Source organism: Lutra lutra, chromosome 7 (genome assembly GCF_902655055.1).
Source record: "Lutra lutra chromosome 7, mLutLut1.2, whole genome shotgun sequence".
Lineage (NCBI taxonomy): Eukaryota > Metazoa > Chordata > Mammalia > Carnivora > Mustelidae > Lutra > Lutra lutra.
Genome location: NC_062284.1, coordinates 117575976 through 117603541, shown reverse-complemented (window position 1 = coordinate 117603541; position 27566 = coordinate 117575976). Strand labels below are relative to the sequence as shown.

The 27566-nt window shown below is 38.2% G+C and overlaps 1 protein-coding gene across 2 annotated transcripts in view; it reads right to left on the bottom strand.

Moving 5' to 3' along the window:
- Window positions 1-7204: 7204 nt before the first annotated feature.
- Window positions 7205-27566, bottom strand: part of PPP4R3A (protein phosphatase 4 regulatory subunit 3A) — a 36226-nt gene continuing 15864 nt past the window's right edge. Inside the window, exons 4-15 of one of the 2 annotated variants that reach the window (XM_047736119.1) lie at window positions 25059-25676; window positions 21349-21426; window positions 21149-21265; window positions 20369-20524; window positions 18410-18541; window positions 18205-18307; window positions 16822-16980; window positions 11705-11874; window positions 10526-10668; window positions 9613-9803; window positions 8992-9218; window positions 7205-7927 (exon numbers count right to left, since the gene is read on the bottom strand). In XM_047736119.1, the coding sequence (XP_047592075.1) occupies window positions 7817-7927; window positions 8992-9218; window positions 9613-9803; window positions 10526-10668; window positions 11705-11874; window positions 16822-16980; window positions 18205-18307; window positions 18410-18541; window positions 20369-20524; window positions 21149-21265; window positions 21349-21426; window positions 25059-25676 (2205 nt within the window). In that variant the 3' untranslated portion in view covers window positions 7205-7816. The remainder of the gene's footprint in view (window positions 7928-8991; window positions 9219-9612; window positions 9804-10525; window positions 10669-11704; window positions 11875-16821; window positions 16981-18204; window positions 18308-18409; window positions 18542-20368; window positions 20525-21148; window positions 21266-21348; window positions 21427-25058; window positions 25677-27566) is intronic. The other variant, XM_047736120.1, reaches the window with a different exon arrangement.

Sequence of the window (27566 nt, the reverse complement as noted above, 5' to 3'; positions counted from 1 at the left end):
TGGGTTCGGGGTCTTTTGAGGCTCCAGTGCTGGCTGAGCCCACCCACCCCATGAGGTGGGGCAGAGAGCCACTTGCGAGGGGCTCCAGGCCTATCCGGAGGGTCGGCAGGGCACGTTCTCAGGGGAGCCCCGGGGGGGGCGAGCAGAGTCAGCAGAGTAACTGCAGACATTCCTGCTGGCACTGGGCTTCCAGGAGGAAGGTAAGTGCCCTGCTTCCCTGCGCCCCCAGAAAGGGTGCCCACCTGTTCATACATCACCAGGGAACATTCCAGTGAATCCCTGCCCCTCCGGCAATGCCCTAAGGTAGTGAGTGGATTTCCTTCACACGTAACCCAGGCACTTTCCACACTGCTGTGTCTGCGCTGGGGCTCAGAGTGAGAGAGATGTGGGGGTCCAGCCTTGGTGTCCCGCAGCTCTTCCCGGGCATGAAGCCGCCAACATTTGCAAAGCCGGGTGCTGTGGGGGTTCATCTTCCCAGGACAGGTCTCCAAGCTGTGGAGCCCAGATCTCTTGTTCTTCAGGAAGAACCTCTATCTTTGCGGGGTTGTGGGTCCTGACCAAACCACGTCTCCACCCCTCCATCCTGTCGGTGACATTTTCTTGTCTTTTTTTTGTCGGGTGTGGTCTGTTCTGCTGGTCTTAGGTCCTCCCAGAAGTAGTGGCTCTGTCTGGAGCTGTAGAGTTCGGTGTGTCTTTGGGAGAGACCAAAGACACCTTGGTCCTGAGCCCTCACTTCTCTGAGTTTGTCATTAGTGTGTAGAAATGCAACCGAATTTTATGTTGATTTTGTATCCTACATCTTTACCGAATTTATTTACTGCTTCTAACAAAACTTGTAGTGGAGCCTTTAGTTTCCTCTCTGTAATGTCCTGTCTTCTGCAAACACTGACAATTTTACTTCCTTTCTAATTGGATGTCTTTTATTTTTCTTTGTGCCTAGTGTTTTCAGCCAGAACTCCCAGCACTCTACCGAACATCAGTGGCAGGAGCGGGCATCCCCTTGTCTTGTCCCTCATCTTAGGGGAAAAGCTTTTAGGTTTTCACCATTGAGCACGATGTTACCTGAGGGCTTGTTACCCATGGGGTTTATTATTTTGGGGTGTCTTCTCTCTATATATATACCTGTTTTTCTGAGACTTTTAATCATCATTAGATGAATTTTGTCAAATGCTGTTTCTGCATGCATGGAGATGATCCCATGATTTTTATCTTTCCTTTAATTGATGCATCACATTGATTGATTTGTGGATGTTGAAACATATCTACACATCTGGAATAAATCCCAAGTGATCATGGTGTATGATCCTTCTAATTATTGTTGAATTTGGTTTGATAATGTATGTTGTTGATGATTTTTGTGTCTGTGCCCATCAGGGATATTAGCTTGTCGTTTTCTTTTCTTGTGGTGTCCTTGCCTGATTTTGGTATCAGGGCAATGCTGGTCTTGTAACCTGAGTGGGGAAGTGATCCTTCCTCCATGATTTGTGGAAGAACTTGATAATTGGTATTAATTATTCTTTAAGTATTTGGTAGAATTCACCAGTGAGGCCGTCTGGTACTGGACTTTTGTTGGGAAGTTTTTGGTTACTGGTCTGCTCCGATTTCTGCCTGTTTCTTCTCGAGTTAACTTCAGTAGTTTGTGTCTTTCACAATTTTCAGGAATCTGTCCATCTTATCTAAGTTACTCAATTTATTGGTATACAGTTACTCATAATATTCCTTTATGATTGGAGTGGCTGGATGGCTCAGTTGGTTAAGTGTCCCAGCTCTTGGTTTAGGCTCAGGTCATGAGCTCATGGTCATAGGATCAAGCCCTGCACCAGGCTCCCTGCTCCCACTCAGTGCAGAGCCTGCTGCAGATTCTTTCTCCTTCTGCCTCTCCATGCTTGAGAGCCAACACCGACTTTCTAACATAAAAATATAAAAAGAAAAATCCTTTATATTTCTGTAAAGTTGGTAACAGTGACCCCAACCAAATGTCTTTCATTTCTCAGTTTAATAATTTGAGTCATCTTTTTCCCCCTTGGTCAAGCTACTGTTTCTGTGCACAACCAAGTGTGTGTGTGTTTTCCTGCCTTCTGAGTGGCCGCTTCCGGTTCTGAAAGCGTGTTCACGCCGACCTGCACGGGTAGCAGTTTGAGCTGAGCGAGTGGGGGAGGGCGGCGAGGTGAGTAACCCCAGACCCAAATGCCACAGACTAGTCACTGTTCTTACTAGGTATTTTTTTCTAATATTAATTTATTTGAGGGTGGAGGGGTGACAGAGTTCCATTCTGACAATTTTACCCAGTTTTTAAATTGCTTTTTGAGGGAGGTTTGCCAGTCTCCTTACTGTGCCATTTCTGGGTGTGTGCTCTTAGCCGGTGCATCGTATACTGAGCCCCATGCCGCAGATTGCGAGTGACGTCTAAAAACAGGTGGTTTCAGGTTGTGAATGGTTCACAGCGTAGCCACGTCCTTCCAGGTGTGGACGGTGTTAATATAACACATGAGCTACCATCCGTCGAGTAGCTACCATGGGGAGAGTTGCTGTCGCTCCCTCCCTCTCTACACACACACACACACACACACACACACACACACATCTATTCTGTGGCTGTCACACTTGTGATGTTACTTCCATTAGAGATGGGGAAACCAAGGCTCAAGGAACTTGCCTAAGGTCTTAGTAGCAGAGTGAGAATTCAAACCCAGATCTTTCTATGTTGTCTATAATACTTGGTCTGTGTTCTCAACTTTTCCAATTTCTACCAGGAAATCTAGACCGCACCGATCCGTCAACATGCACGGATGTGACACTTCCCGAGCACTCCCTCGGCCTCTTTGGTTTATTCCATCCACCTCACCCAGCCCCTCTTAGCCTTTCAGAATAGGTTCTCCAGAGGCTTCAGTGGGGGCAGGCTGAATGTGGCTGAAACATTTTCACCAATAGCAAGGCTCACATTCTCTGTCTAAACTTGTTGAAAGCCAGCCTGGAATCCTAAAAGCAAAATTTTTCTGGCCTCTGGGTCTTGATGGGACTCCCACCTCACAGCGCAGACCCAACAGAACCGTCGTGGAGGTTGGTTAACAAGCGGTCTCATTACTGCCTTCTGTTCTCTGCAGTCGTGCTTTACAACTGAGGATGAGAAAAACTGAAGTAGCAATTTCCTTAGGAATTACAGTAACATTAAGAGTAGGATTACTCCGCTTTTCTCTGTAAGGCAACAGAAACACATTCCTGTAGAAAGATATTTAATGCTAAAATGAAGTGCTGTAATTTTTGAGTGACCACATTTTCCAGGCTCTTTACCATTCCTGTGACAAGTACCCATTGATTCCGCACAGGAACTCTGCCCAGCCTGTCTACTATCTGTGCATCCTCCTGTCCTCTGTTACACTAACAGCCGCACAAAGAGAACCGCACACAGCGCGGTCTACCTTCTAGGATCTCACATTCCAGGAATTATACCGAGATGTGAAAGTTTAGTAAGAGGATGAGATTTAATAAACGTCCAATCCCAAGAGATGCGTGTTCTGTGGACTGGTAGCTCATGGCTAGGTCCAGTGATAAAAGGCAGGGGTCTGAACTTACGGATTGGCCTAAAAACCCAGTAAGAGACATAGTTAATGAGTTAAAGGTACTGGAGCCGAGGGAAGAGACCAGGCAAGCTTAAATAGAATTTTAGGAGTTGCTGAAATGACTCGAAAAAGGGTAATTCTGTGAACTTAAAATTGTCCCTTGTTGGTATTACTAACCTAAGGCCCAAAGGTACAAAGGACAGGACAGAGGTCCTCAAGCCCTCCCTTTATATCCACAGAGGGAGTCTTATGGTCAAGAATGAGTCAGACTCTTGATTCTGTGAAGGCATCAGCCAAAAGACTTTCCCAGTCTGCATATTCTCGGTCTTTTCTTCGTGCACCCAGTAAGCATTTCGCAGGGCCATCTGTGGGCTGGGTATCATGCTAGTAGATACCATGGAAACAAAGCTGAAAAATATGTAAACCCCTTCCTCAAGGAAGGAACAGTGTCTGGCGTATTTCCAAATGCTGGAAGATGAATAGACATTTATCAGCAGGCGAGGCAGGAGGAAGCGCATTCACAGGAGCACATGACAGGTTAAGGCTGTCTTTCAGGGCACAGCACACATGATTGGATCCAAGTACAGGGCGCTCTGGCTGGAGCTTAGGAAGATGAGCACCCAAGGTGAGGCGGTAAAGAATCCCAGCGTTTAAGGGGTGAAGAGGGAAGCTATCAGGGGATGGAAAGGCAGTATTTGTATATGTATGAAGTACGGTCTTCTCCATACCTTGGCCTCTGTAACACCATGTGCTTTAGGATTTCTTACCCAAGTGTCAAGAAAGGTTAAGGATGGAAAATGGTCTATTCAGTTGGTAGGTAGAATGTGATATACCAGATATATTTCTCTAAAATGGTGGGACTAGAAGTTAAACCAAAACCCATTTAGCATCATGTTGGAGTAATCTGTATTCCAAGTCCACAGAAGAACTTACCTAGGACAGCGAAAAGGTCAAGGAAATTGGTCTCTCCAACCAGAGCTATTTTAAGACCAAGACATCTGACTCCAGTAGGCATTCATCTATCTGAAGAGAGGAGTCCTACACGTAGTTTCCTTTTAATTATCATTCTCAAGAGCCAAGATGAAGCATTAAAGCCAAAGAAGGAGAAATCAAACTGGTTTACCACTGGGTTGTCACAGTATATTACTGCCCCACTTCCTCGTCTTCTCTGAGTCCCAGTGTGATGGCAGACAATAATCCATTCCATTAAAAACTTGTTTTTATAATCCTTTTGCTTGAAATGGATGTTAGGGCAGAAAAAGTTAATATAACCTTGTTTATTAAAAATTTTGAAGGACCTGAATTTTCCTCCAGAAGTGAGTGCCAGTTTAAGCAATTACTTATGGTAAATACTAGAACTCTGTTGACTGAAGTTTTCCACTTAAAAATATCTTCCAGTTTAAACTGCTTGCTGTTCTAATCTAGCAAACTTTACAAAGGCTACTGCTTTAAATCAATTAAGAACAAAAACAGGAAGACTGTTCCACCATTCCATGCCTCTTCATTTCCAAATTCACAAAAACTGATTTCCAGAGAAAATTATAGACAGGATTTGAGTATAGTCAGGGAAATAAAGAGTCAGGCTTTAATTCTATTTAAAAAAAAAAAAAAAAAAAAAAAAAGCCAGGGTAGCTTTTCTGGACAAGACAGGACATCAAGGTGTTTCCTGTAGTTAATTATAAGTCTGTCTTTGCCAGAAGTTGTTGGGTAATCACATGGGAAGCGAAATTTTTTTTTTTCATTTTCAACATTGCAAAATGAGCAAAAGAACCAATACATATCATTAAAGTGGAAAATAACAGTTTCTAACTAACTATTCATGCCGTGGTATTTACATCCGTTACTGAGACAGGCATCTGTTCAGCACCACAGACTTTTGAGTCAGGGGGACTTGTCAATCCAGTGTTGTTGTCTTTCTGGCAATTTATTGCTAAGTTCTTCCTCTATGAAATGACAAGCTGTTTTAAATCTAATTTCTGTTACAGCAGCTTGTGTCAATTTGCTGCTTCAGTAACAGTAATCACTAATGGCTAAGAACAAGCAACTGTCCTTCAGTGAAGGGGTATCACTTAACATGTTGAGGGCCGATAGTGCATATTTTTTTTTTTTTAAGATTTTATTTATTTATTTGACAGAGAGAAATCACAAGTAGGCAGAGAGGCAGGCAGAGAGAGAGGAGGAAGCAGGCTCCCTGCTGAGCAGAAAGCCCGATGTGGGGCTCGAACCCAGGACCTGGGATCATGACCTGAGCCGAAGGCAGCGGCTTAACCCACTGAGCCACCCAGGCGCCCCTGTGCATATTTTTTTTAAATACTGGATCATAATTTATGAAGGCACGGGATGCTCCTCCTGTCTTCTCAAGCACCGTCAGAATACCAGGACAAGTAAGTGTTCCAGGAGCCTAGCCAGCAACGTCAGTAGGGTTAAGGCATAAAGGAAGACGTAATATAATTGAACTTAAGATCTTTCGTCTCTTTATTTTCAAGATAACTTGATTAACTTCAATTACTAATACCCACAACTTGGGACTCACAAGTAGTTCTATACTGTAGTGAGATACACTTAAACTCTTATAGTTAATTATGCACCTAAAATTTATGTTAAAAAAATACGTAGCCAACGATAAAACTCGTTTCGTGACTGTAGTAGCAAGTTGTCACTTTCTGGTTTTCTACCCAGCTACTCAATATAACCTTGTTTTTGGTACCACACGTTAGAATTTACGGAGGACTAAACAAAAGAGAGAAGACAGAAGCACACGGTGCTTTGTCAGATACTCAGTTAAAGTAGAGGATACTTAAAATAGTATCTCTTCCTGGGTATGGATTTTTATTCACATTTGCAAACACATTCTTCAGTAAGTTCTAAAAGCTTATTAAAAAAAAGCGAGGGAATGTGACATTAAAGTATTTGTTTTCATTTCCTTAAAAGAATTTTAGCACACCTAAGACAATAAGAAGAACCTATTTAAAAATACTGTTGTAATGAGGGAACAGCTAGCTGATGGTCCTTTGGCCAAGTATTTAGGAACCACCACTTTTACAACTGCAGCTGGTATTCCAAAGTGAGTGGTTAAAAAAAGAAAAAGAAAAAAACATACAACTAATACAATTTCTCTTACTCTTCACTTTTCTTTTTATTATTCAAAAGTCAAATGTTATTTTTAAATCATCCAGCCTCGATTTTGATTTAATGTACCGTCATTTTCCCAAGATATGAAATTTCAGAATCTCTTTGGAATACTAATTTCACGTTTCTAGGTTTAACAAAACTGTTGAAATTTTAAATTCCACTCTATTTCCCTGAATTCTCAAGACAGTTGCTGATGTAAATTTTAATATAAAATATTTAGTCACAAAATAGTATTGCTTTTGTATGCACATAGTTGTAAGATTACTTTGTTTTTGTCAATAAAAACTATACCATCTTTCATAAAACTCTAAACAAATTAAGAACTGTGATGTGAACAAAAATTACACATGGTAAAACAGGTACCAGCACAACGCTAGGTCATAGTACATCAAAAAAAGTTTTAATGGTCCCAAATATATATACTCAACAACTAAGCATACACTCAGGGGAGAAAAAAAAAAAAATCAAAAACAAAATGAAACAAAAAAAATTATGACACAAATGACCACATCTAGAATTCCACTCAATCTTTAATCAAGTAGGGACAAATCCCCACTTTAAAAAAAAAAATCTGCAGTTTGAAGGGCAAAGGGAACAGATAAAAAAGAGGAAACTTTATATTCGCCCCTCCCCCAGAGGTTTTCCAAACCTGTTGTAGCTTGACTAAAATGTTCAGAATGTAGGATTTTAAAGGCAGGTCTCTTTATAGAAAGAAACTGCTGGCATTCTTAACTAGTGAAGAATCACGGCACAAAAGCCTGTTCTTCTGAGTCTCAAACATGGTCCAAGAAAGCATATTCTGATTGTAGCAACTGACCAGTCAATCCAGAGTTCCACTTACAAAACCCCTGCCCTGTTGGCTTTTTGTTTCCATTTCCTTCCCTGAGAAAAGGGCAATGTGTGGTCCAAGCTGGAGAGCTCAAAGGCTTAAGTCTTTCCCCTAAATGTGTATTATCCCCTCCGCCTGCTCCATTGAATTGGCACTTGATGAGCAGAAGTCAAGTTTGCGAGGCTGGTCTGTATCAGTCATTCACAAGAGACCACTGCTTTTCGCGGATTTTGTAGGGGGGAGGGGTGGAGAACCAGTTTTCTCAACAGGTGCTGATCAGAGGCAGTTGCCATTATTAGGACTCAAACTTTGCTTTCTTTGACAATGGCTGCGTGTCTTCCTTGTCTTCATCCTCGTCGTCATCTTCATCATCATCGGGATAATCTACCAGACCCACGAGGCCTCCCTGTTCAGAAAGAAAAATGTAGCTTTTAAAAAACAAATCTTAACGCACAAATACTAGATAAAGGATACAGATTCTCAGCCCCCCTACCCCCAATATACGAAGTGTGGCTATTTTTGGATAGTGAGATTATATGCAACTGAAAGTCATATTTTTCCTATATAAATTTAGCAAATGGCTAAAAAGGAGATAAAACCTTCTCAATTTAACAATTACTGTTTCTAAGACTTAACAGTGCATTACAAAATCTTGAAAACTACAACAGATAAACGGACTACTAGAAACGAGGACATACCAACTAGCAAAAGTTAGGTAGGCGATTCTGCCTTTCCTCCTGGCCTCCTTTTAGACCCCTGCCTTTGCCAGAAACCACGGCAGCTCTTCCCCGCGGGTGGCTGTGGGAAAGTTCACCCCGCTCTGCCCTCAGCCTGCACCTCCAGTTTAACATCGATTCACTTCTTAGCCCTCAGGGGTTTCATGCTCACGGCAGAGTAAAGAACTGTGTACGGGGCACTCTATTCCTGATTTGGATCAACCTATCCCAAATGCCCGTCTGTGAACCGCTAGTCCGGGACGGCAGGCGGTCGTGAAAAGGACTGGTTTCTGTTCTGATATTATGTCTTGTCCGCATTTTTGCTGTTAAAATTGGGATGCTTTCTTATGAAATGTGAATGACAGATGGCTACTTCTTTTTTATAAATCTTGTTTGACAGAACAATGTTTGAGTGTCCAGATGCTGATCTTGCTTTCATACAAGTCTTTAGCTGGGTAGTAACCGGGAAAGTTGCTAAAGAATAACTAAAATTTCTCTAAATGTTCTGACACAAATCTGAACCCGAGTTCTAAAATGCAAATAACCAAAATAATTCATGCAGCCTTTTGGGTTGGTCATAAAAACCTCTGAGAAATTGCTCAGGTTTTCAATACATTCAGATGGTAGTGGGAGAATTATTCTTTCTTATTCAGAAAGCTTAAACCAGTTCTAAAAGACAATAACCAAAGGAAATCTTGGTCACAATTACTGTTGAGACAGGTGAAATGAGACAGGCCTGGAAACCAGAACGTACCTTGGTGGTAATAGCTGCCGTCTGAGATGCACTTTTAGGGACAGAGCCAGGAGAGCCTGGAGATCCTGGGGATCCCGGGGAGCCTGGAGAACCAGGCAGATTGGTTGCAGGTGACTGGCTGGTGAGAGAAGTCTTGGTTCCACTAGAGAGGGAAAGCTTGAAACTTGGGCTCTGCCGACCAGAAAGATTCGTTTTCAGAAGCACCTCTTTTTCCTCACTTTCTTTTACTAAAAATAAGAATATTGTCAATAGTTGTCACTCATCCTCCTCTTTTTTTAATCCCGCCCCCCAAATGAGGTGGCACTAAACCACAATTAATTGCTCACTCCTCTGCTAGGGAAAAACACAAGTTCAATTCACTACTGAGAAGGAATGGGACCTTCAATATTCAGTGTCCCTCCCCTCCCCTTCCTGAAATAATGTATTTCTCCTGGGTCAAGTCAGATTAAGAAAATTTGGTCCCTACCTTCACCCGCAGCTATTAATTCACATTCTAGAAAGCAACAAAGTCTCTAAAATCTAGGTCATGACAAAGTAGATACTCCCCATTTTGTCAAGAAATACAGAATAAGCCTGGAGTTGGAAAGCCACTATTTTTCCTTGCCCAGTTTTTCAACATACATTTCTTCCTTTCCATGAATTTACTTATTGGATCCATAATATCATCATCGTTTTTAGTTTTGTCGGACGGAGACACGACAGCTTCTCCATCTTCCATGTCATCTTCATCTGTGTTAAACCACATTTCCTCTTCATCTTCTAGTGTTCTGGCATCTCTTCGATATCTATGATTCCTCAAAATGGAACGCATACTAGAAGTAAAGAGAAGAAAGTACACAGACTCAGGGCACCTGGGTGGTTAACTGACATCAGTCAGTTAATAAGCCTCTGCCTTCAGCTCTGGTGTGACCTCAGGAACCTGGGATCAAGTCCCACATGGGGTTCCTAGCTCAGTGCACAGTCTGCTTCTGCCTCTCCCCGTCCCAGTGCTCTAATAAATAAAATCTTAAGGGACTCACCCAAAGTGAGTGAGATAATCTTCAAGTGGTGCTCCAAATTGGATCATTTGAACAGATCAAGGAGCTAAAAGATTTATATATGGAGAGGCTAATGAAGAACCAGACTTTTCACAGAACTAAACACTCCACCCTATCAAGTGTTAACTAGTGCAAACTATTATGGAAACTGTACTGTCACGGATCAGTTGTTAAACTTGTTAACATCAGAAACTCAAGTCCTAATTCATGGACTTTAAAATAGACCGTTTTGATTTTGCTTTGGACACATGAAGCCCCACTACCATGTAAGTGATGGGGTTTTCTTTCTCATTAACTAGCTTAATATATACCCGAGGAAGAGTCTACAGATCCTACTAACAGCACACACACCTTCAGAAAAACATTCATATTAGCCATTACAGAAAGCTGCACCCACCGCTCATCCCCTTCCCCGGCCAAGCGCAATAATATGAAACAAGCATAAAGAGGCGCCGCCACACAACTTGAATGAATAGGTTAAAAATGTGGTGATTTACCTGTCAAGTTTGGGATTATCTTGCCTTTCTCTTTGCTGTTCAAATCTCAGTTTCAGTCCTTTAAATGTCTGTACATAATCTACATCTTCCAGTGCTTTCCAGTAATTTTCAATGACATGAGCAGTTAATGACTTTATATCTTCCTACAGACAAGGATTATAATGAAAAATACAATAGGAAAAATCTTCTTTTAGCAAGAAAGACTTAATTGTAGTAAGTCATAAACCTGCCCAAAACAGTTTAACTTCATAAAATTATTAGCCAGTCTTAGAGATAACAAAACAATGAAAATGGGCGTAAGTGGCTATTCCACAGTCTCTGATTTTTTGGTGTGTCTCTGAACTATGGGTCTTCCTCAAGTAAATGCCCATGTCCCACCTAGATGACTCTTCAGTAAGTGTGGTGGTGGTGGTGGTGGGGGGATCAGCACATCACAGGAAAGTGCTAGAGAGGGACAGTGGGGATAGCTGCACAACAGTGTGAGTATACTAATACCAAGGAACTGTACACTTAAAAAGGCAAATTTTAGGGACGCCTGGGTGGCTCAGTTGGCTAAGCGGCTGCCTTCGGCTCGGGTCATGATCCCAGGGTCCTGGGATCGAGTCCCGCGTCGGGCTCCTTGCTCCGCAGGGAGCCTGCTTCTCCCTCTACCACTCTGTCTGCCTGTGCTCTCTCTCTCTCTGACAAATAAAATCTTTAAAAAAAAAAAAAAGGGCAAATTTTACATGGTAAACATTTTACCATAATTAAAAAAAAAAAAAAAAAAACGGCTACTGATAATTCTGACACACACTTGTGGGAGAACCACAAGCCAACTACTATTAGTAAAGAATCGAGTTTGTTATGAAATTGTTCTTTAAAAATATAGAGGACAAAGTCCAAACTCAGAAAACCTCAGTTAAAATAAAATCACACCAAATACTTTTTATTAACTGTCGTTCTACTTTCTTAAAATGAGTATCATGACAGCATTAGATCAGTTTTTTTTCCCAAGCCATCCTATGAAGGACTCACAGCTGCTGAGAGAAGATTTTTTTGGTTTTTATTACTTTGAACTGAATTTCTACAAGCTTCTTTTAAAAATTTTCTTCAAATATAATCTCAAGCCAGAATACCAATAATACATATTCAATAATCTTAAATAACTAAAACCAACATTCTAACAAATACAGAACCTACCACTCTAATAAATTCAAACATCTCTATAATGGCAGAGTTCATCAGATTGTAGCGGGATCCATTGTTGAGAAATGCTTTGACTACTGGTTCAAACAAAAAACTTTTCATTATGTAGCGGTTGTAAAACTCATCTTTTAATCCAATAATCTTTCTCTTAAAACGAAGAGCACCTGAAACACAGAGGCATTATTGTTCAAATCACATACCGCACTTCCATATTTTAGACTTTCTTTAAAAAGACCTGCTTAATATAATTCTTCGTGCAGTGATCTATTACTGCTTCCAGAAGCATGAACCTAAAGATAAGGACTGCAAAATGGTTATCAGAAAAATGCACCCTAGAAGTAGTGTATGTCATTATAGAACACAAGTCTTGGAGAGCCAGAAAAACTCTGGAATTTACTAATGACCAACATGTACTTTACATCTAATGTAAGAGCTAAAATAGGGCTAACGAATTCATACTACTTAAGATGAAAATGCTAAACATATCCTTTATATTCACCTTAAAAACAACAGAAAAACTGTTCTTTTATTAGGGCAATCCACTGTATAATTTGATCTTCATTATTTTTGGACACTCTTACTATTTTACATTAGAGTTCTGGGTTTACACTGGTTGGTTTGTGGATGTGTCAGGAGAACTATAAACCCACAAACTCTGCATGACCCAAAACTTGCCTTCCCATAGTTCAGAAATAAATTTTGAGGCTGTTTGGTTTCAAATGTGGTCCTCTGTGCTTATTGCAGCGAGTATGCTTTTTAATTTTTTTCCTAATTTTCCTTTTTACAATTAATTAGGCTTTAACTTACAGATTAAAAGGTATATTTACATCTTGAGGTATGGGGAGTTATTTAAGTCCCCATTCGTCAAGATCCAAATATACTCAGACAGCTAGACAAAGCCCTCTTTACCTACATGGGAGTTGTCGGTAAGTTAATGCCCCACGTACTGTAAACAGTTCAAAAAGCATACTCACTTCATGCAGTCACATCGTCTTCGGTTGGCAAGATTAAATATTGTGTTTGTATTTTGGTTTCTTTGGAGATCATGGAAGTGGCTCGTTAAATTGCCAATTTGTTATTAATCAAGTCCTTCATGAGCAGTAGCCAGGCAACCATGCTGACACGGTTTCTGGGTGGGAAGGCAGAGGGAGTAAAGCAAGCTCAATTGTTTCTTTATTGGCAGAAAAGAGGTCCAACAAGTGAATGCCCATTAGGTACAGTTGGCTATAAACTGCCTTAACAATGCAACCTTATTAAGAGTGTCTCTCTCTAGAAGTGACACTCTGGGCAGGGAGCTTCAAAATAATTTATAGAATAGTAACTGCATTTTTTGTAAACTACTGAATTATTTTCAAATACATAAGCATGGTGACATAAGACATTTATAAGCAATAAGAGGCACCTGTGTGTTAAGTCAAAGCCTAACAAGGGTGTGTCTTCCCAAAACAATGATTTTAAAGTTTGGTGTTTGTAATGTCACTTGACAAAGGAACTAGTGAGGCCGTTCCATTTGTTAGAATAAAAATCAATACTTTAGAGCTCAGGCCAAATGTGAAGTTTTTAGTAATTAAGGCAAGAGCTATTATTTTAAGAGTTTGTCCTCCAACTATGCAGGCTTCGTGGAGACTTGTGTCCTACCGTACACACACTAGCTGAACCCCCGTGGGCTGCATGCGTTCCTAGGTAAAATGAAAAGAAACTCCCTTCCTAGAATTCACTAAGCCCAAGCTATGCAGTGCCACCACTATTTCAAGAGCAGTTCTGTCCAGAAACTGCTGGTACAGACAGAGGTGCTTCTAATGGTCTCTGTTTTGCTCATTTCCATTTGCTCTAATTTATTTAAATCCAGAACTGGGTTATTTCCATTCAGACCCCTCCCCCAAAAGAAATCTGCATCAAGAAGAGCCAACCACTACTTGCTGTTGAATAAGAGTTGCTTTCAAAAATGTTACCAGCGAGCTCTATGAAGTCAAATTGCTCAAAGGAAATTAGAGAACACTTTGGGATAGGTCCTACTGGCAGAACTGCAGACCTCCAATGTGAAGTGCACTCGGCTTCCCTTCTTATCTATAACCTTCATTAACATGCCAGGAATCTCTGGTGTTTCATTTCAATCATCTTTAAAACAAATAATTCATCTTTACGTTAGCACATGAGCTTTCATGTCCCAAGAGGACACTTTTTGCCTCATACGTAACTTATGATGGCTGGATAAAAGCATCTACAATAAAATTTTTATTTCATTCCTGTCATGGATTTCCATGTTTTTAACAAATGCTAGACAACATGAATCCTGAAAAGCCAAGGAAACAAGACAGTAAAACTGGTGTATGTATATACCTGAACTTATGAAGACCTAGATTTTAAAAGGATTGCTGGTCTCCCCTACACACCTGATTTGCTGTCTTTAAATAGGATAAAAACATTTAATAAGCAGCAGATAGAAAAAAATGAGAAGTTCTGTAAGTCCCCAAAGTGTTTACATTTAACCACTTATTATCTTCTGTCCTTACGACAGGGCATCTAAACTTAATCACTCCCTCAAACATTATACCTAGTATTTTCCATCTATAATCTTAGAAGACTGAAAATAACCTAAATCTCCCACTTAGCTCTTTTAGAAATCCTTGATCAGAAACTCCTACTATATACTCTTCAAGCCAGTTTTAGAGTGCTCATTCCTAATGACTGGCATCTTCTTCCAGAAACTACTCATGTTCTCAATCTGGGAAGACAGTCACAGAGGATCGTTTAAGAGTCCTCATTTTCCAAACTGAGTTATCATTAAACCAAACAATAATAAAACAACTAAAAATGTGCTAACATGCTTAGTTTCCTACAATATAACCTTCCTTGTAATGTATCTCTTCGTAGTTCTCAAGCTGCTGAGAAAATTTCTTTGTAATATGGCAAGCAAAATAAAGAGATGAACTGAACTGAAAGGCTTTTCTTTTCCTGCACTCTCCCACTGGACTCCTATGTTCTACCCACAACAAACCATTGTCATGCTACACTTTCCCACATATGTACATCAACTGTGCCTGCAACCAAAAAAGCCACGTTCTCCCAGGACCAAGACACAACCCAATTTACCTCTCTTGCAAAATTTTCCTGATCTGACTCCTACATGTAGAATAAATTATTTCCACTCTGCTTCCAAACACACCTCAATATAGTACTTTTTGACATTTTGATTTTTACATGACTATCTCCTCCTAATGAACTCAAAACCGCTTGACAGCTGAGCCTGGGTCTTAACGGTCTGTTTTTTCCTTGTAATTTCCAGGTATCTAGCATCTTCATCAAATCTAAGACGCCCCGACTGCAAAAAACTTTCTCTACCACTAAGAAGACCAAATAAGCAGAACTATCGATCACAATGACATGCCATTGATAGTACAACTCACCTTGATTTGAGAGATGATAAATGTCTAAAATGTGGAGCTTAAAACTGACAAAATATGGTGTTTAACACATTTATCAAACTAAACCTGATAAACTTATTCATTTAGTTTTTCCATTCTGTCCTAACTTCCCTTTCCCACAGTGGAACAAAACTTTCTATGTTGACATGAAAGAAACGTTTGTTACAAACTCCCTCTCAACTTGGTCGTGGGGCTCTATTTTGCTGTAGTAGGTATATAAAGAAAAGGAGTATAAGTTTAAAAGCTCCTCTTTTACAAATGCTAACTAAGCACATGGTTATTAGTACTGCAGAACCAAAATAATTCATTTATTTTTGCTGTCCTTAGCAGTCTAGGTTAATGCCGTAAAATGCTACCTCTTTCTTTTGGCTGAAGATTACTCAGGTAACATCAAAGTTCCTGGACAATCAAAAGAAAGTAACTTTACTAAATAACTGAAGGGTGGAAAATGAAAATATACCATGAATACAAGTATTCTCAGTCCATCCTGCAGTGTGTACATTAACCAGAAAAACTAAGGCGACTGTTACCCTAATACCAAGTTTAATATTTTTAGGATACCAATTTCTAATACTATTTTAAAAATAAAACACTATAGAGCAAATTAACATCAGAAACATCCTTATAAACCATGTCTTTATAATTTTAGGATATTTTTAAAAAATCCATTAAGTAAAAAAATAATGGGAAGTTAAAAAAAGTAGCAAAAATGGATATATGTTTAGGCTTCTAATTAGTGAATGACTGTGATGCCACCAACCACCAAACAACCAAACTTACCTATAGACACCAAAAGACAGAAGTTACCAGCAGACACACACCTTACTGAGCTTCTAAAGTACCCCAAACTTGATCTGTCAACTTACCAAAGAAGGCTGGCTGCTGTGATCGAGAATATTCTTAAATAATCTATTTCCAGTTCTGGAACATGTTTTACTTTAACAAACTCGGGCCTTAAGAACACAGTTAAAGTTACCATCCCCATAAATTTGGTTTACAAGTACACATTTTAGGCTTCATAGGCCACACATGGCCTCTGTAGTTTTTTGTTTTCTCTTTAAACAACCCTTTAAGAAACCTAAAAACTGCTTTTCAGCTTGCAGATTGTGCAAAAATAGAGCACAGGCTGGATCTGATCACTTCTGAAGTTTGGCACCCTTGCTCTAAAATATCTGAGGTAACAAAGTGTTTTATGTTCAATATAGCTCAATAAGGCAGAGAAAAAATATTTGTGCAATTAAAGAATGGACCATCTATAGACACTTGTGCTAGGCATTCTGTAACTCAAAATGTGTTTTAGCAACTCAGTGCTATTAGCTATAGATTTTCCAATTTATAAAAACTTTCTTCATGATTTAATGTAAGATTCACAAGAATGCCTAATTTGTAATGAGGAAGGCAGTACTAAAAAATAACAGGGTAAAATGACCTTAGGTGCCATTTTAATAGTGGAATAAAATACTTTAACATATTTTGTGGATACATACTAAGTAAGCCCTTTGCTGTATATGGAGAAAGATATGAAAGGACAATTATCTCATGGCGAAACGACATAATTGGTGTAGTTTCCTGTTAAAAATCTATGTGTCTTGACATCAGTGATCTTTTCTTCTCAGGCAGTAAGACCCAAAGGTACTAACAACATGATAATCTACACGTCATAATTCTACCAGAAGTAACACTTACACAATGCCAAGAAAGCGTGCTTCGAGGCCATCAGAACCAGCACTCTCCGGAGGATATCTTTATTGATAATGTAGTTTTTTATGTGGTACGTGTGGTGCTCCACACAGAATGTTAACAATTCCAGTACAAGTGCCAACAACTGGGCAGTCTGAAAATCATCTGAAAACAAAACACAATTCTATTCAATGACTAACATTCTTTTCCTTTCTAAATTTAGTATCCAAATTACAACCAACTAAAATCTTTTCTGTTGACCCAAAATTTTAAAGTTAAGAAAAAGGGAACAAACACTGAATCCCTACCATGTGCCTCAAGAACTGTGGTTTACATTTTCTTAACTCTGATGAATTAGTTTCACAAAACCCAAGTCTGAATGATAAGGCAGAGCTGGGACACAAATCTATTAGATCTACTTTATTCCCAAGTGCAAGAATGCTCTTTTAAGATGTACACATAGCATAGGAGATCCAGAAGGATCCCACCTGCTCTTTGGTGGAATTACTCTCTCTGCTCCAATGATTCCAATGTGTTTTGTGGCTCCTTTATTACACAGATGAACCCACACTGGATTATGATTATTGGCTTACCTTTCTTCCTCAGCAGGCAGCAAGCCTCTGGAAGTATTTTACTCACTTTTTATTTCCCCCATTTAGCCCCTAAAGATTGTAGTACAATGCCTTCCACACAATGGGTTTTTTAATAAATGTTTGCAGAACTAAATATATGTGTTTGGAAAGAAGCCTCAAGCTTTACCTAATATGAATAAAGTAGACAGGAAAAATGATTACCAGGTTTCCAAGACATGATTCTAGAATCACAAAAAAGGATAAATTTAACATTTACTTTCTAAGTAGGGTTTAGTTATACTACACTGGTAATTCATACAACAAAATAATAATCTTGAAATGTCAGTAAGCTATCTCCCACTGGAGACCCTAAAACTCCTTTCAGAATTAAACGCACACTATGCAAGCTAAAGGAATAAAATGCAGAAATAAGTATCCCTAACCTTATGAATAATCCTCACTGCAAATAAAAAGTTTAATAGTAAGCAGCTTTGCTCTACACATCCAGAGTGCAAATAACTTACAATGACTTTCCCTAATTATTTCCTTCTATTTAACCTATGAAAATGTATTGCTTTAACAGAAAACTGTTTTTAAATTCTGACAGCAACAATTATCTCCTCTTGTACATTTTATTATCTCCAATTATAGCACTTTAAAGGAATTCTACCTTGAACACCTTTTTTGAAAATATATTACTACGCCTCTCCTCTGTGATAACCAAATGGCTAAACTTTAAAAGACTATTACTCTACATCAACTCTGAACTTCAGAAGTCAAGAACAAAGAACCTTACTACCAACCTGCATTATCTTACCTTTGCTAGGTTTATCCTCTGTTGTATTTGCCAGTAAGGGAGCAGTGAGGACATGCATACAGTGCTTGTAAAAGAAACCCAGAAATTCAGTCTTCTCTGTTTTCTAAGGAATCAAAAACACTTCCATGAATTTTAACTGCATTGGTTCCTACTAATAAATAAATAACATACTAGTATGAAAAAGAGAAAAATGCCTGTGGCTTACATTGGCAGTAGCTAACATGTTTTCTGGGTCAACTAAAGTTCGAAGCAGGCCCATAAGTTGGACTGCTCCTCCAAGTTCAGGGTCTGTATCACAAATCATATGCTCTATAATGAGGTTGATGAGCAAAATATCCTGGTGAGAAAAGTACACACAGTAAGGATCACTTATTATGAGAATGGAAAAGCACATACTATGCATGTTACAGCATTGTATCTAGCTCTAGATGTCTTGTTAACTGCAATCCAAATGATACGACTAACTAAACTAATAGGATATATGGCAGCATTTCCCTCAAGTGTGGGATAGGCACATTTATACTAAGTAATACAGAAAAGAAAGTTTCTTTCTCTATTAAGTTCTTTTGATTAAAGCAAACACCAAACTTTGGCGGTAAGAGATCTTTACACTTCTTGATAACAAAAATCTCCCTTCTGAAGGAAGCTAATGGGCATTCAGTTTAACATTTAGCCAGAATTTACACCATTGTTCTACTTCTACTGCATTTCTATAGATTCCTTCTACTTATAGCAAATGAGATCTGTATCTATTCTCCATTCATGTAAATGATACAAAGTTTCCATTTAAAGTAAATGCGCTTGGTACCCAAATGCGTGAAATTAGGGTAACAATACTATGCTATTTAGATGGCACAGAGAACAAGTCTGTTGCATGGATTCCAAATGTCACTGAAAATTGATTACTAGTTTTCCTGAAGGCTCTATGACTGGTGTTCCTGGCCCAAGGAGTAACTACAAACAGATGCAGTGAGGAAGTCTCTGCTCTTGTCTGTGTATGCAGTGGTAGGATGGACCTAAAGACGGACTGGGAATCAGGAGGCCTACTGGTGTGCAGGAAGTGCGTCACTGTAGGTGCGTGTAGGTTTCAGGGCCAGCAAGAATAGTCTTTATTTTAAATTAAACAGGTATTTTGGCACTCTGGATAAGACTATTTGATTGAAGAAAAATGTGACTCAATATTCAACAGTTCAAACTGGTACTTTCCTACACTTACCCTAGCAATAAACAAAAACAAAACAAAACTCAACCTTAAACAAAGAAGTCACCAGGCATTCTACTTCACTTTAACACATTAAGATTTTTTTTAAAGGTAGAAGTCTATTTTCTCATTTTGTAAAAATACAATAGGAATTGTGCATAGATTTTTTTCTCCCCCAAGAGGATGCTCCCCCTTTTAAGATGCAGTTGAGGGCAAAAAATATATCAGTTTATTCTTAGAAGTTACTTGTAAGATTTTGGGGGGAAAGAGGGGGAAAAAATTAGGATCATTGGTTTAATAATCTAAAAGTAAAACAGAAGGGCATACACATTTGGGGCTGCTGCATATGCCATGTACCATGTACTCCAGGAGCGCCCTTCACATTATCAGGATAGATTCCCTCACTTACTCTATAACAGATATATATATATATATATATATATGTATATGTATATATATATGTATATATGTATATGTATATATGTGCGTGTGTGTGTGTGTGCGCGCGCGCGCGCACAAGACAACAGCTTGTTCTCCTTATGGTTAGGCAGTAAAACAAGTACCCTAAATACTTTTTCAAGGGACTGTGCTTCATTTCTTCATTCCTGGTAATTTTGAGAATCTATCCCTAACAAAGTCAATGTTTTCCTAGGGAAGTTACTTATAATTCCATATATAGAACAATTTATTGATTAAATGATTAAAACAAGACAATGTTAATGACAAAATTAAGAAACGTGACCTCAGAAATTTAAAAAGACATTTAAGCTGAGCATTAACAAGCAACTGCTTTAAGACACAATTTGTAAACTGAGACAGGAGCCAATTTAGGGAAAAATAAGCCATTTCACATTCTGGCTACACTTTCCCAAATATCAGCTATTTAAATCTTTAAAATAAATAATAAATACAGTTATAGCTCCCCACGTATAAATACTTACTATTAGTGCAAATAATATTTACCTTGTTGGTTATTTTTTGCTCTGTTAACTTCTTACTTACATCATCATTCTGTTGTGCCTCCTGCATGACAAACTCTCGTACCATGGATGGATTATATTCAACCAAGTATGAGAATATATCAGTAGCAGCACTTCGCACCTGTGTATCATCCATGCCCTGCAGATAAATAGCACTTATTTCTCCTATAATTATAAAAATACAGACCTTCCAGCTATGTAAATCCAAAATCTAACAAATTATAAGAAAACACTGCAATAAGAGAAGTCAAGGAAATTTGGCATATAAATTTGTTCTGTGCATAAAGTTCCTTTCTTTTACTCCTGTTTACTTTTCTTCTTTAACATTTCAACAGGCTGCAAAATTAACAACTTATTATTTATTAAAAATACGGAAAATTCCTCTGAATATTCTTGCAGTAGTATGTAAGGACTAATACTAGAATTTTACAGCTTTTTTACTTTATGTAAGACACAGCTAATATTAAATACTGGCTATAGTCAAACACTTGCATGTTACATAAAAATATATTTTTGTGGATTAAAAATATAATGGTAATTGGGGGGCCTGGGTGGTCTCATGTGGTTAAGCAGCTGCCTTTGCCTCAGGTCAGGATCCCAGGGTCCTGCTCAGCGGGGTGTCGGATTTTCCCTCTCCCCCTCTGCCTCTCCCCCTGCTCATGCTCTCAAATAAAATCTTAAAAAATAAATCAAAATTAAAAAAAAAAAAATATATATATATATATATAAAATGGTAATTAACTATAAGGAGAAACAAACTTACAAGGATGACTTCTAAAGCTGGTAATATGCCCATATTTGACAAAGTCTTGAAAAAAGCATCTCTGTTTTGAGGTTGTAGCGTTTGGGAAAACGCACAAAATTCTTTTAAAAAGTTAACCTAAAATAAGGAAAAGGACAAATGAATATATAAAAGATCTGTTGTTTTAGTCTTGTGTCTTTCATAAGTATCAAATGTCTTACCAATTCCTGTCTTTTTTCCTCATCTGTTGCTTCATCTGTTAGTTGTGCAAACAAATCTGTCAGAAATTTTTCATCCTCCTGTTAAATCAAAGGATAAACTTATGCTAATGATAAGAGTGTATTAAAACATAATTTTCAGATACTGTAGAATACAAATTGCACTAACTGGAAGAAGAAAAGATGGTATTGGCAACAGTATTTAAAACAGAAAAGGAAAAATGAAACTATTAAAGAATAAACTAGGGATTTATACAGGAAGGTTATTCTTTATATTCTGGCAAGGCCTTATTTCCTAAGTTTATTTAAAGGCCACATTGTGAGTATATAAGGCTTTGTAAACCATATGGTCTACCACAACTATACAACTGTTATTACAGTAGGAAACGTCCACAGATAATATGCAAATGATGTGGCTATGTTCAAATAAAACTTTATTTATAAAAACAGGTGTGGGCCATACTTTCCAAACCCCTCACTTAGAGTTTTAAAATCTTACCTTTAGAGACTAAGGTTCTACAACCTCTCAAATGAAGGTAAAAATTAAGATAAAGCTTTCACATTTTAAAGACACAGAAAAGGATTCAATTATTTAAAAAGCTAAATGCAAAGCTTTAAAAGATAGACTTATTATCTGACAATATCTCATACAGACACACAGAATTTAATAAGCATTATTTTGAAAAAGATTAAAGAGGTACTCTCCTAGGATACTAATCTGGGTTAAGTCAATAAAAAACTTGGAAAGAACCTCAGATGTTACCTTACCTCATTGGATAATTGAGACAGATTTAAGAAATTTACCCAAAGACCAACCACAGAAGGTGGCAGAGACCTTCCTGATAACCTATTCAAATTTCTTCCATCACTATTTCTAACCAAGACTGTGTTATACTTTAATTCCGTACTATCTTAGCTAGTACGAGATTCAGCACTATTTCAGCCCTATAGACATGCCTAAGTCTAAATATATCCTCATATGTATTGATGTATATGTGTGTATGTAATCTCTCACTAGATTATAAACTCTGTAGTCACTGTTGCAGATTCTTTGGAAATATTTTCTGTGATATTAAAATGATTATTTCTATTTTCACTTTTTCTAAAATGTACAAATAGGCCATAATTCAAATGGCATGCAATTTCAAGATGCATCCCAGATCTAATATATCCCAACTGGAAATCAAACTACTGAAAAAGAGTCTCTGAGCTGCTGCATTTGGGGTACAGAAGTTGAGAGAATAAGTAACGTTTAAAAAAATAAATAAAAAAAAAGGATGTTTAACAGTATTACGTACAGAGCAGTTAACAGTAAAGGGAGGGTATGATTATGTATGCAAGAGGGTAAGAACCTGCTTTAAATTTTATCTCCATCACCTGTTGTCACAAAATTTATAAAATTCTATCTCCTTCCTAGCAGCACTTTGGAAAGAAGTACCTGTATCAAGAAAACAGAAGTACAGCATGGGCAGCCAGGATTTTACAAAGCATAATGTAGGGAAACAAAGACTTGAAATTATTCATACTTAATGAGTAAAACTGGCAGTTCACAGGTATAAAGACCAAGAAAACAAACAAGTGAAGTGACAAGTCCCTGTACAACAAAAGGAGAATCATGTGGCACTGAAGGACCAGACACACTCAGGACTATCCAAGGAAACTAGGAATCAAAAGTGGACTGGAACAAAGGCTCACTAGGGTAGCCTGTAAAAATAAGATTCTTATCAAAGAATAACAATTAGTACCAAAACCTTTTCCCTCCTCCATTATCAATCACAATACACTGTATAGAGATACTACTGTCCTTACTAGACTGTACTGCCTATATGATCTGTTTACATGCCTGTCTTAAATGAATAGGAAAAGCACATCAAATTGGTCAATATGAACTGGAATTATTCCTAGCTTCAGGACAGCAGTGTTAGTAAAACTGGTCTTTCTTTCTTTCTTTTTTTAAACATTTTATTTTTCATGTTCCAAGATTCACTGTTTATGCACCACATCCCGTGCTCCATGCAATATGTGCTTTTCTATCTGAATTCATGTTTTGTTTATCTTTTAAGATGGCAAAGGCAGGGACTCTGAAAATACAGCAACTTTCTAAAAAGGAACAGCCATACAAGTTAAGCTTACTGCTTTATTCATAATGTGCTACCAAACAGCTCATACTGACATTTATTTGCCTCCTTTAATAAATCCAGATTTCAAATAATTACTTTTATTTATAGATCTGAGGAAAGGTCTCCCAAGTCATATCTGTTATTCTTTAGTATCGTGGGCATCAAATAAATAAAACACATGGGAGGTGTGCAACTCACAAATCTTTACACCACACCAACTTTAAAGTTCTAGTTAGAACAAACTAATTCCTACATTATGGGATAATATACTGAGAGGTCCTCTGACTTTGGTGGGGGAGAGGGGGTGTCTTACAAACAGACTACTGGCCAGTTATAGATTTTGTGTTTTGTGCAGAATCCAGGGAACGTTACACCCTGGCAATTCTGATACAAGCACCCAAAACACTAGACCTAAGAGACTCCGCATACTATAGAAAGAAAATCTAGAGTTTAATATAGCAATTACAACAGATATTTTGAAATAATGCTTGGAGTGCCTGGGTGGCTCAGTAGGTTAAGCGCCCAACTCTTGATTCTGGCTCAGATCATGATCTCAAGGTTGTGAGATCAAGCCTGCCTTCAGCCCTGAGTCAGGCTCTCTGCTGGATGTGGAGCCTGCTTAAGAGTCTCTTTCCGGGGCGCCTGGGTGGCTCAGTGGGTTAAGCCGCTGCCTTCGGCTCAGGTCATGATCTCAGGGTCCTGGGATCGAGTCCCACATCAGGCTCTCTGCTCAGCAAGAAGCCTGCTTCCCTCTCTCTCTCTCTGCCTTCCTCTCCGTCTACTTGTGATCTCTCTCTGTCAAATAAATAAATAAAAAATCTTAAAAAAAAAAAAAATTCTCTTTCCGCCTGCCCCTCCCGCCACCTGCACGCTCTAAAAAAAAAAAAAAAAAAAATACTCAAGAGTGTTGCATAATGTTCATGCATGACTTTAATCTTCAGATGACTTTATAGAGTTGGTACTAATAGCACCATCCTTCAAATCAGAGAACTGAAGCTTAAGAAGTTAAGAAAGTTGCCCAAGTAGTACATAGCTGTTGTGATAGGTGGAGTTGTAACTCATATTCACATCCAACTTCTCCATACTTTCCTTTGGTACAAAAGCATGCCTTTTGGCAAGGAGACCTTCAACTATAATTTGCCAGTATCTACTATATTCCCTTGACCCTAACACTAGGCCTTTAATATATAATGATCTGGCAGTGCTACCAATTCTACAGAATTTATATTCTACATTTAATGACCTACTTCTTGGCTTCTTCATTTTATCTTTCCCTTTGAATCTATTCTATGCATAACTGAAAAATTAATGTATCTAAAATTCTACATTCAATCATTTTGTTAAGACCATTCATTCCCCTGTGATTTCATCAAGCTAGACTTCTCACATTTATGTTCCCTGATGGAAACAAAACAACCTTCTGGTCCCATAGTATTATATATTGTAATCTTTTCTAGTATCAACCAAATACATACCTTTAGACATAAATCAAAACTCAAATTAGGTACTTACTTCTGCTGAATCAATTAACAGTTTAAATGGTATCAATCAAGAAGGTATCTTTGTAAGTACGGAAAAATTGATCTAACTCACCTGTAACATACCAACAATTTCTACCTTATTGAAAAAGATAAAGGAGTGAAGTGTTGATAACATATTTTCTTCAAAGACTGAAGGGGTAGGTAGAACCATATCTTGGATATACTGAACTCTGTATGTCTGATGAATTTTTTGTTTCAGCTCAGGATCTGATATGGGAATCACTTCTTTAAACTTGGCTGTTTTTGTTAGAAATTCCCTGTGTTTTCGTGGCTGTGATAAAGCAGGATCATATTCTAAGCATCCAATGACGTCCATTATACATTCCTCAGAGAACATAACTTCAAAAAGAGCAGTTCGATTCAACAGGAAGATGCCTTTGATAATTTCATACAAGTGGTGCAGTCCTTCAATATTTTCCAAATCCTCACACACATGAAAAAGCTCTAAGAGCTTTTTAATATAACCCTCATTTTCCAGTGCTAGTGCAAGTTTTTCACGACGCAGGGGGGAAGGTAAAGATGATGCCACAAGTTCTGCAATTTCCTCAAGGCGACTTAATTCACAAGATGGCAATTCTAAACCTGGTGATGACATATCATCAAAACGCTCCTCTTCAGATTCATCTACAAGGTCCTGAGTGATGTCCACTGAAGGGTCCTTTCCTTGAACCTATTAAATAAGATTTATGATAGCTGACAAAATATAATCAAGCAAATCTAAATGATATTCTTAGATGAATATGAGAGATGTTCTAAGAATCCTAGTGTCATATTCCAGGATAGCCACCACCAAACCCTTCAAAATTTTAAGTAAAATTTAAATAAATAATAAACATCATAATGTTGTGATCACAGAATATACATGTAATTGTAAGCAACAAGGAAAATTTTAAAATCAATTCCAGAAAGCAAGGCCCAAAGAATATGCACAAACTGCTTCTGGACCAAACTGGGTCACTGATGTGCTGTGAATGCTGGCTGGTGGCCCAAACACATGAGTAAGAAAACTGTGGGAAATAAGTGTCCTCACACAAAAATGAAACCATATAAAAAGTAACTGCAACATACATGTAGCAGAGCCTAACACAGTAAATCCCCTAAAAAAATCTACCCAAAGTAACCAAACCATAGAAGTTTTCCCTTCTGTTCACCCAAACCTGTAGCTTTCATGATCACCCCAGAAGCTCTAGAAATTTGTCATAAACCTCAACTTTATGTCAGGACAGGGGCTCTAATGATAAAAACATAAATTAGAAGTCTTCACAAATACATTTTGAGATAAAAGAATATTTTTACCCAAAAGTCAAGGACTTATTCTGAAATAAAATGAGATTTGCTATGTTGGCCTATAGTTTGAGACTGTCTAAAGCAGGCCAAGGTGAATGCTAAAGAAATGGAAAATGGAAAAATTAGATGTATATGAAATGGCCAAGAAACTTAAATTGCTTAGCATGGTTCAGAGAGACTGTTAACGGATACTGGAAGGGAAAAGGCCTGGAATAGTTCTTGAAATATGTTGCAAGTTGATAGTGTCTTGACATTAACCCAGTGGGCAGTACCACCGAAAGGCAACTAGGCACATTCACAGATTGTACCTGGCATGGTCTCAGGCTGGCTCTGAATCTGTTAATGATATAAATTCTCAATACAGCTTTAGATTCCTGGAACTCAATCTATGGCTTTACCTAAAGAAATGTGATAGCATTTGATTAAAAAGTCAAATGTAAAGGGCCAAGAGCCCTTACTGTAATGAAAATGCTATCTTTTTTTAGCTTATTTGCAAACATGAAGGCTAAGAAAGTCATCAAAAAGGCCTGGGGTTAGGATTTTCTTGGAATCTGATATGCTCAGAGAATTAAGGTGGAACTGTAATGATTTGACAAATACGTTGCAGTCTTACTGAATGGAGCAATGGAAGAATGAAAACAAAAGGTAGAATAAGCTAGAAGAGAGTCTTCCTTAAGAGAAAGGTTAGTAAGTCTTAGCAATCTGTCTGGACAGATATGAAGAAAATGAGAACGTGAAGGCCATGAAAGGTCTATAAAAGAAAAGAGATATACCCAGACCTAGTAACTACTATCAAGGAAGATTTTGGAAAATGGAGACACTTTCTGCTGTTTCTAGATCAAAAAACGACGAGTAGCATTCAAGAAATAAAAAGACATGTTAAGACCTCAAAGAGCAAAATGTAATGAATTCTCTAGAACAAGCCAGGATCTAAAAATTGGTAAGTACAGATGGGATCATAAAAGACTGGTATAAAACAACATCTTGAATATAAAGTGTGCACAAGTAAGATTAGATAGAAAATAACAAAACAGACAGTGATTTCTAGTTAAGTTACTCTAGAGAAAGTATAGAACTACTACTACCTGTGCCCCAAGTGTAAATGAAGAACTACAGACTAAGGAAAAGTAAAGATCCGACAATTTACTAAAGGAGAGCCAGGCCTGACAGCAATGCACTGAGTCCAGGTGTGAGTTAAATATTGGCTTAATAGAAGACTGTGTCCAGGGTGGGATTGTTCGACTCAGAGAAGTGAAGGAGAACAAGATCTATA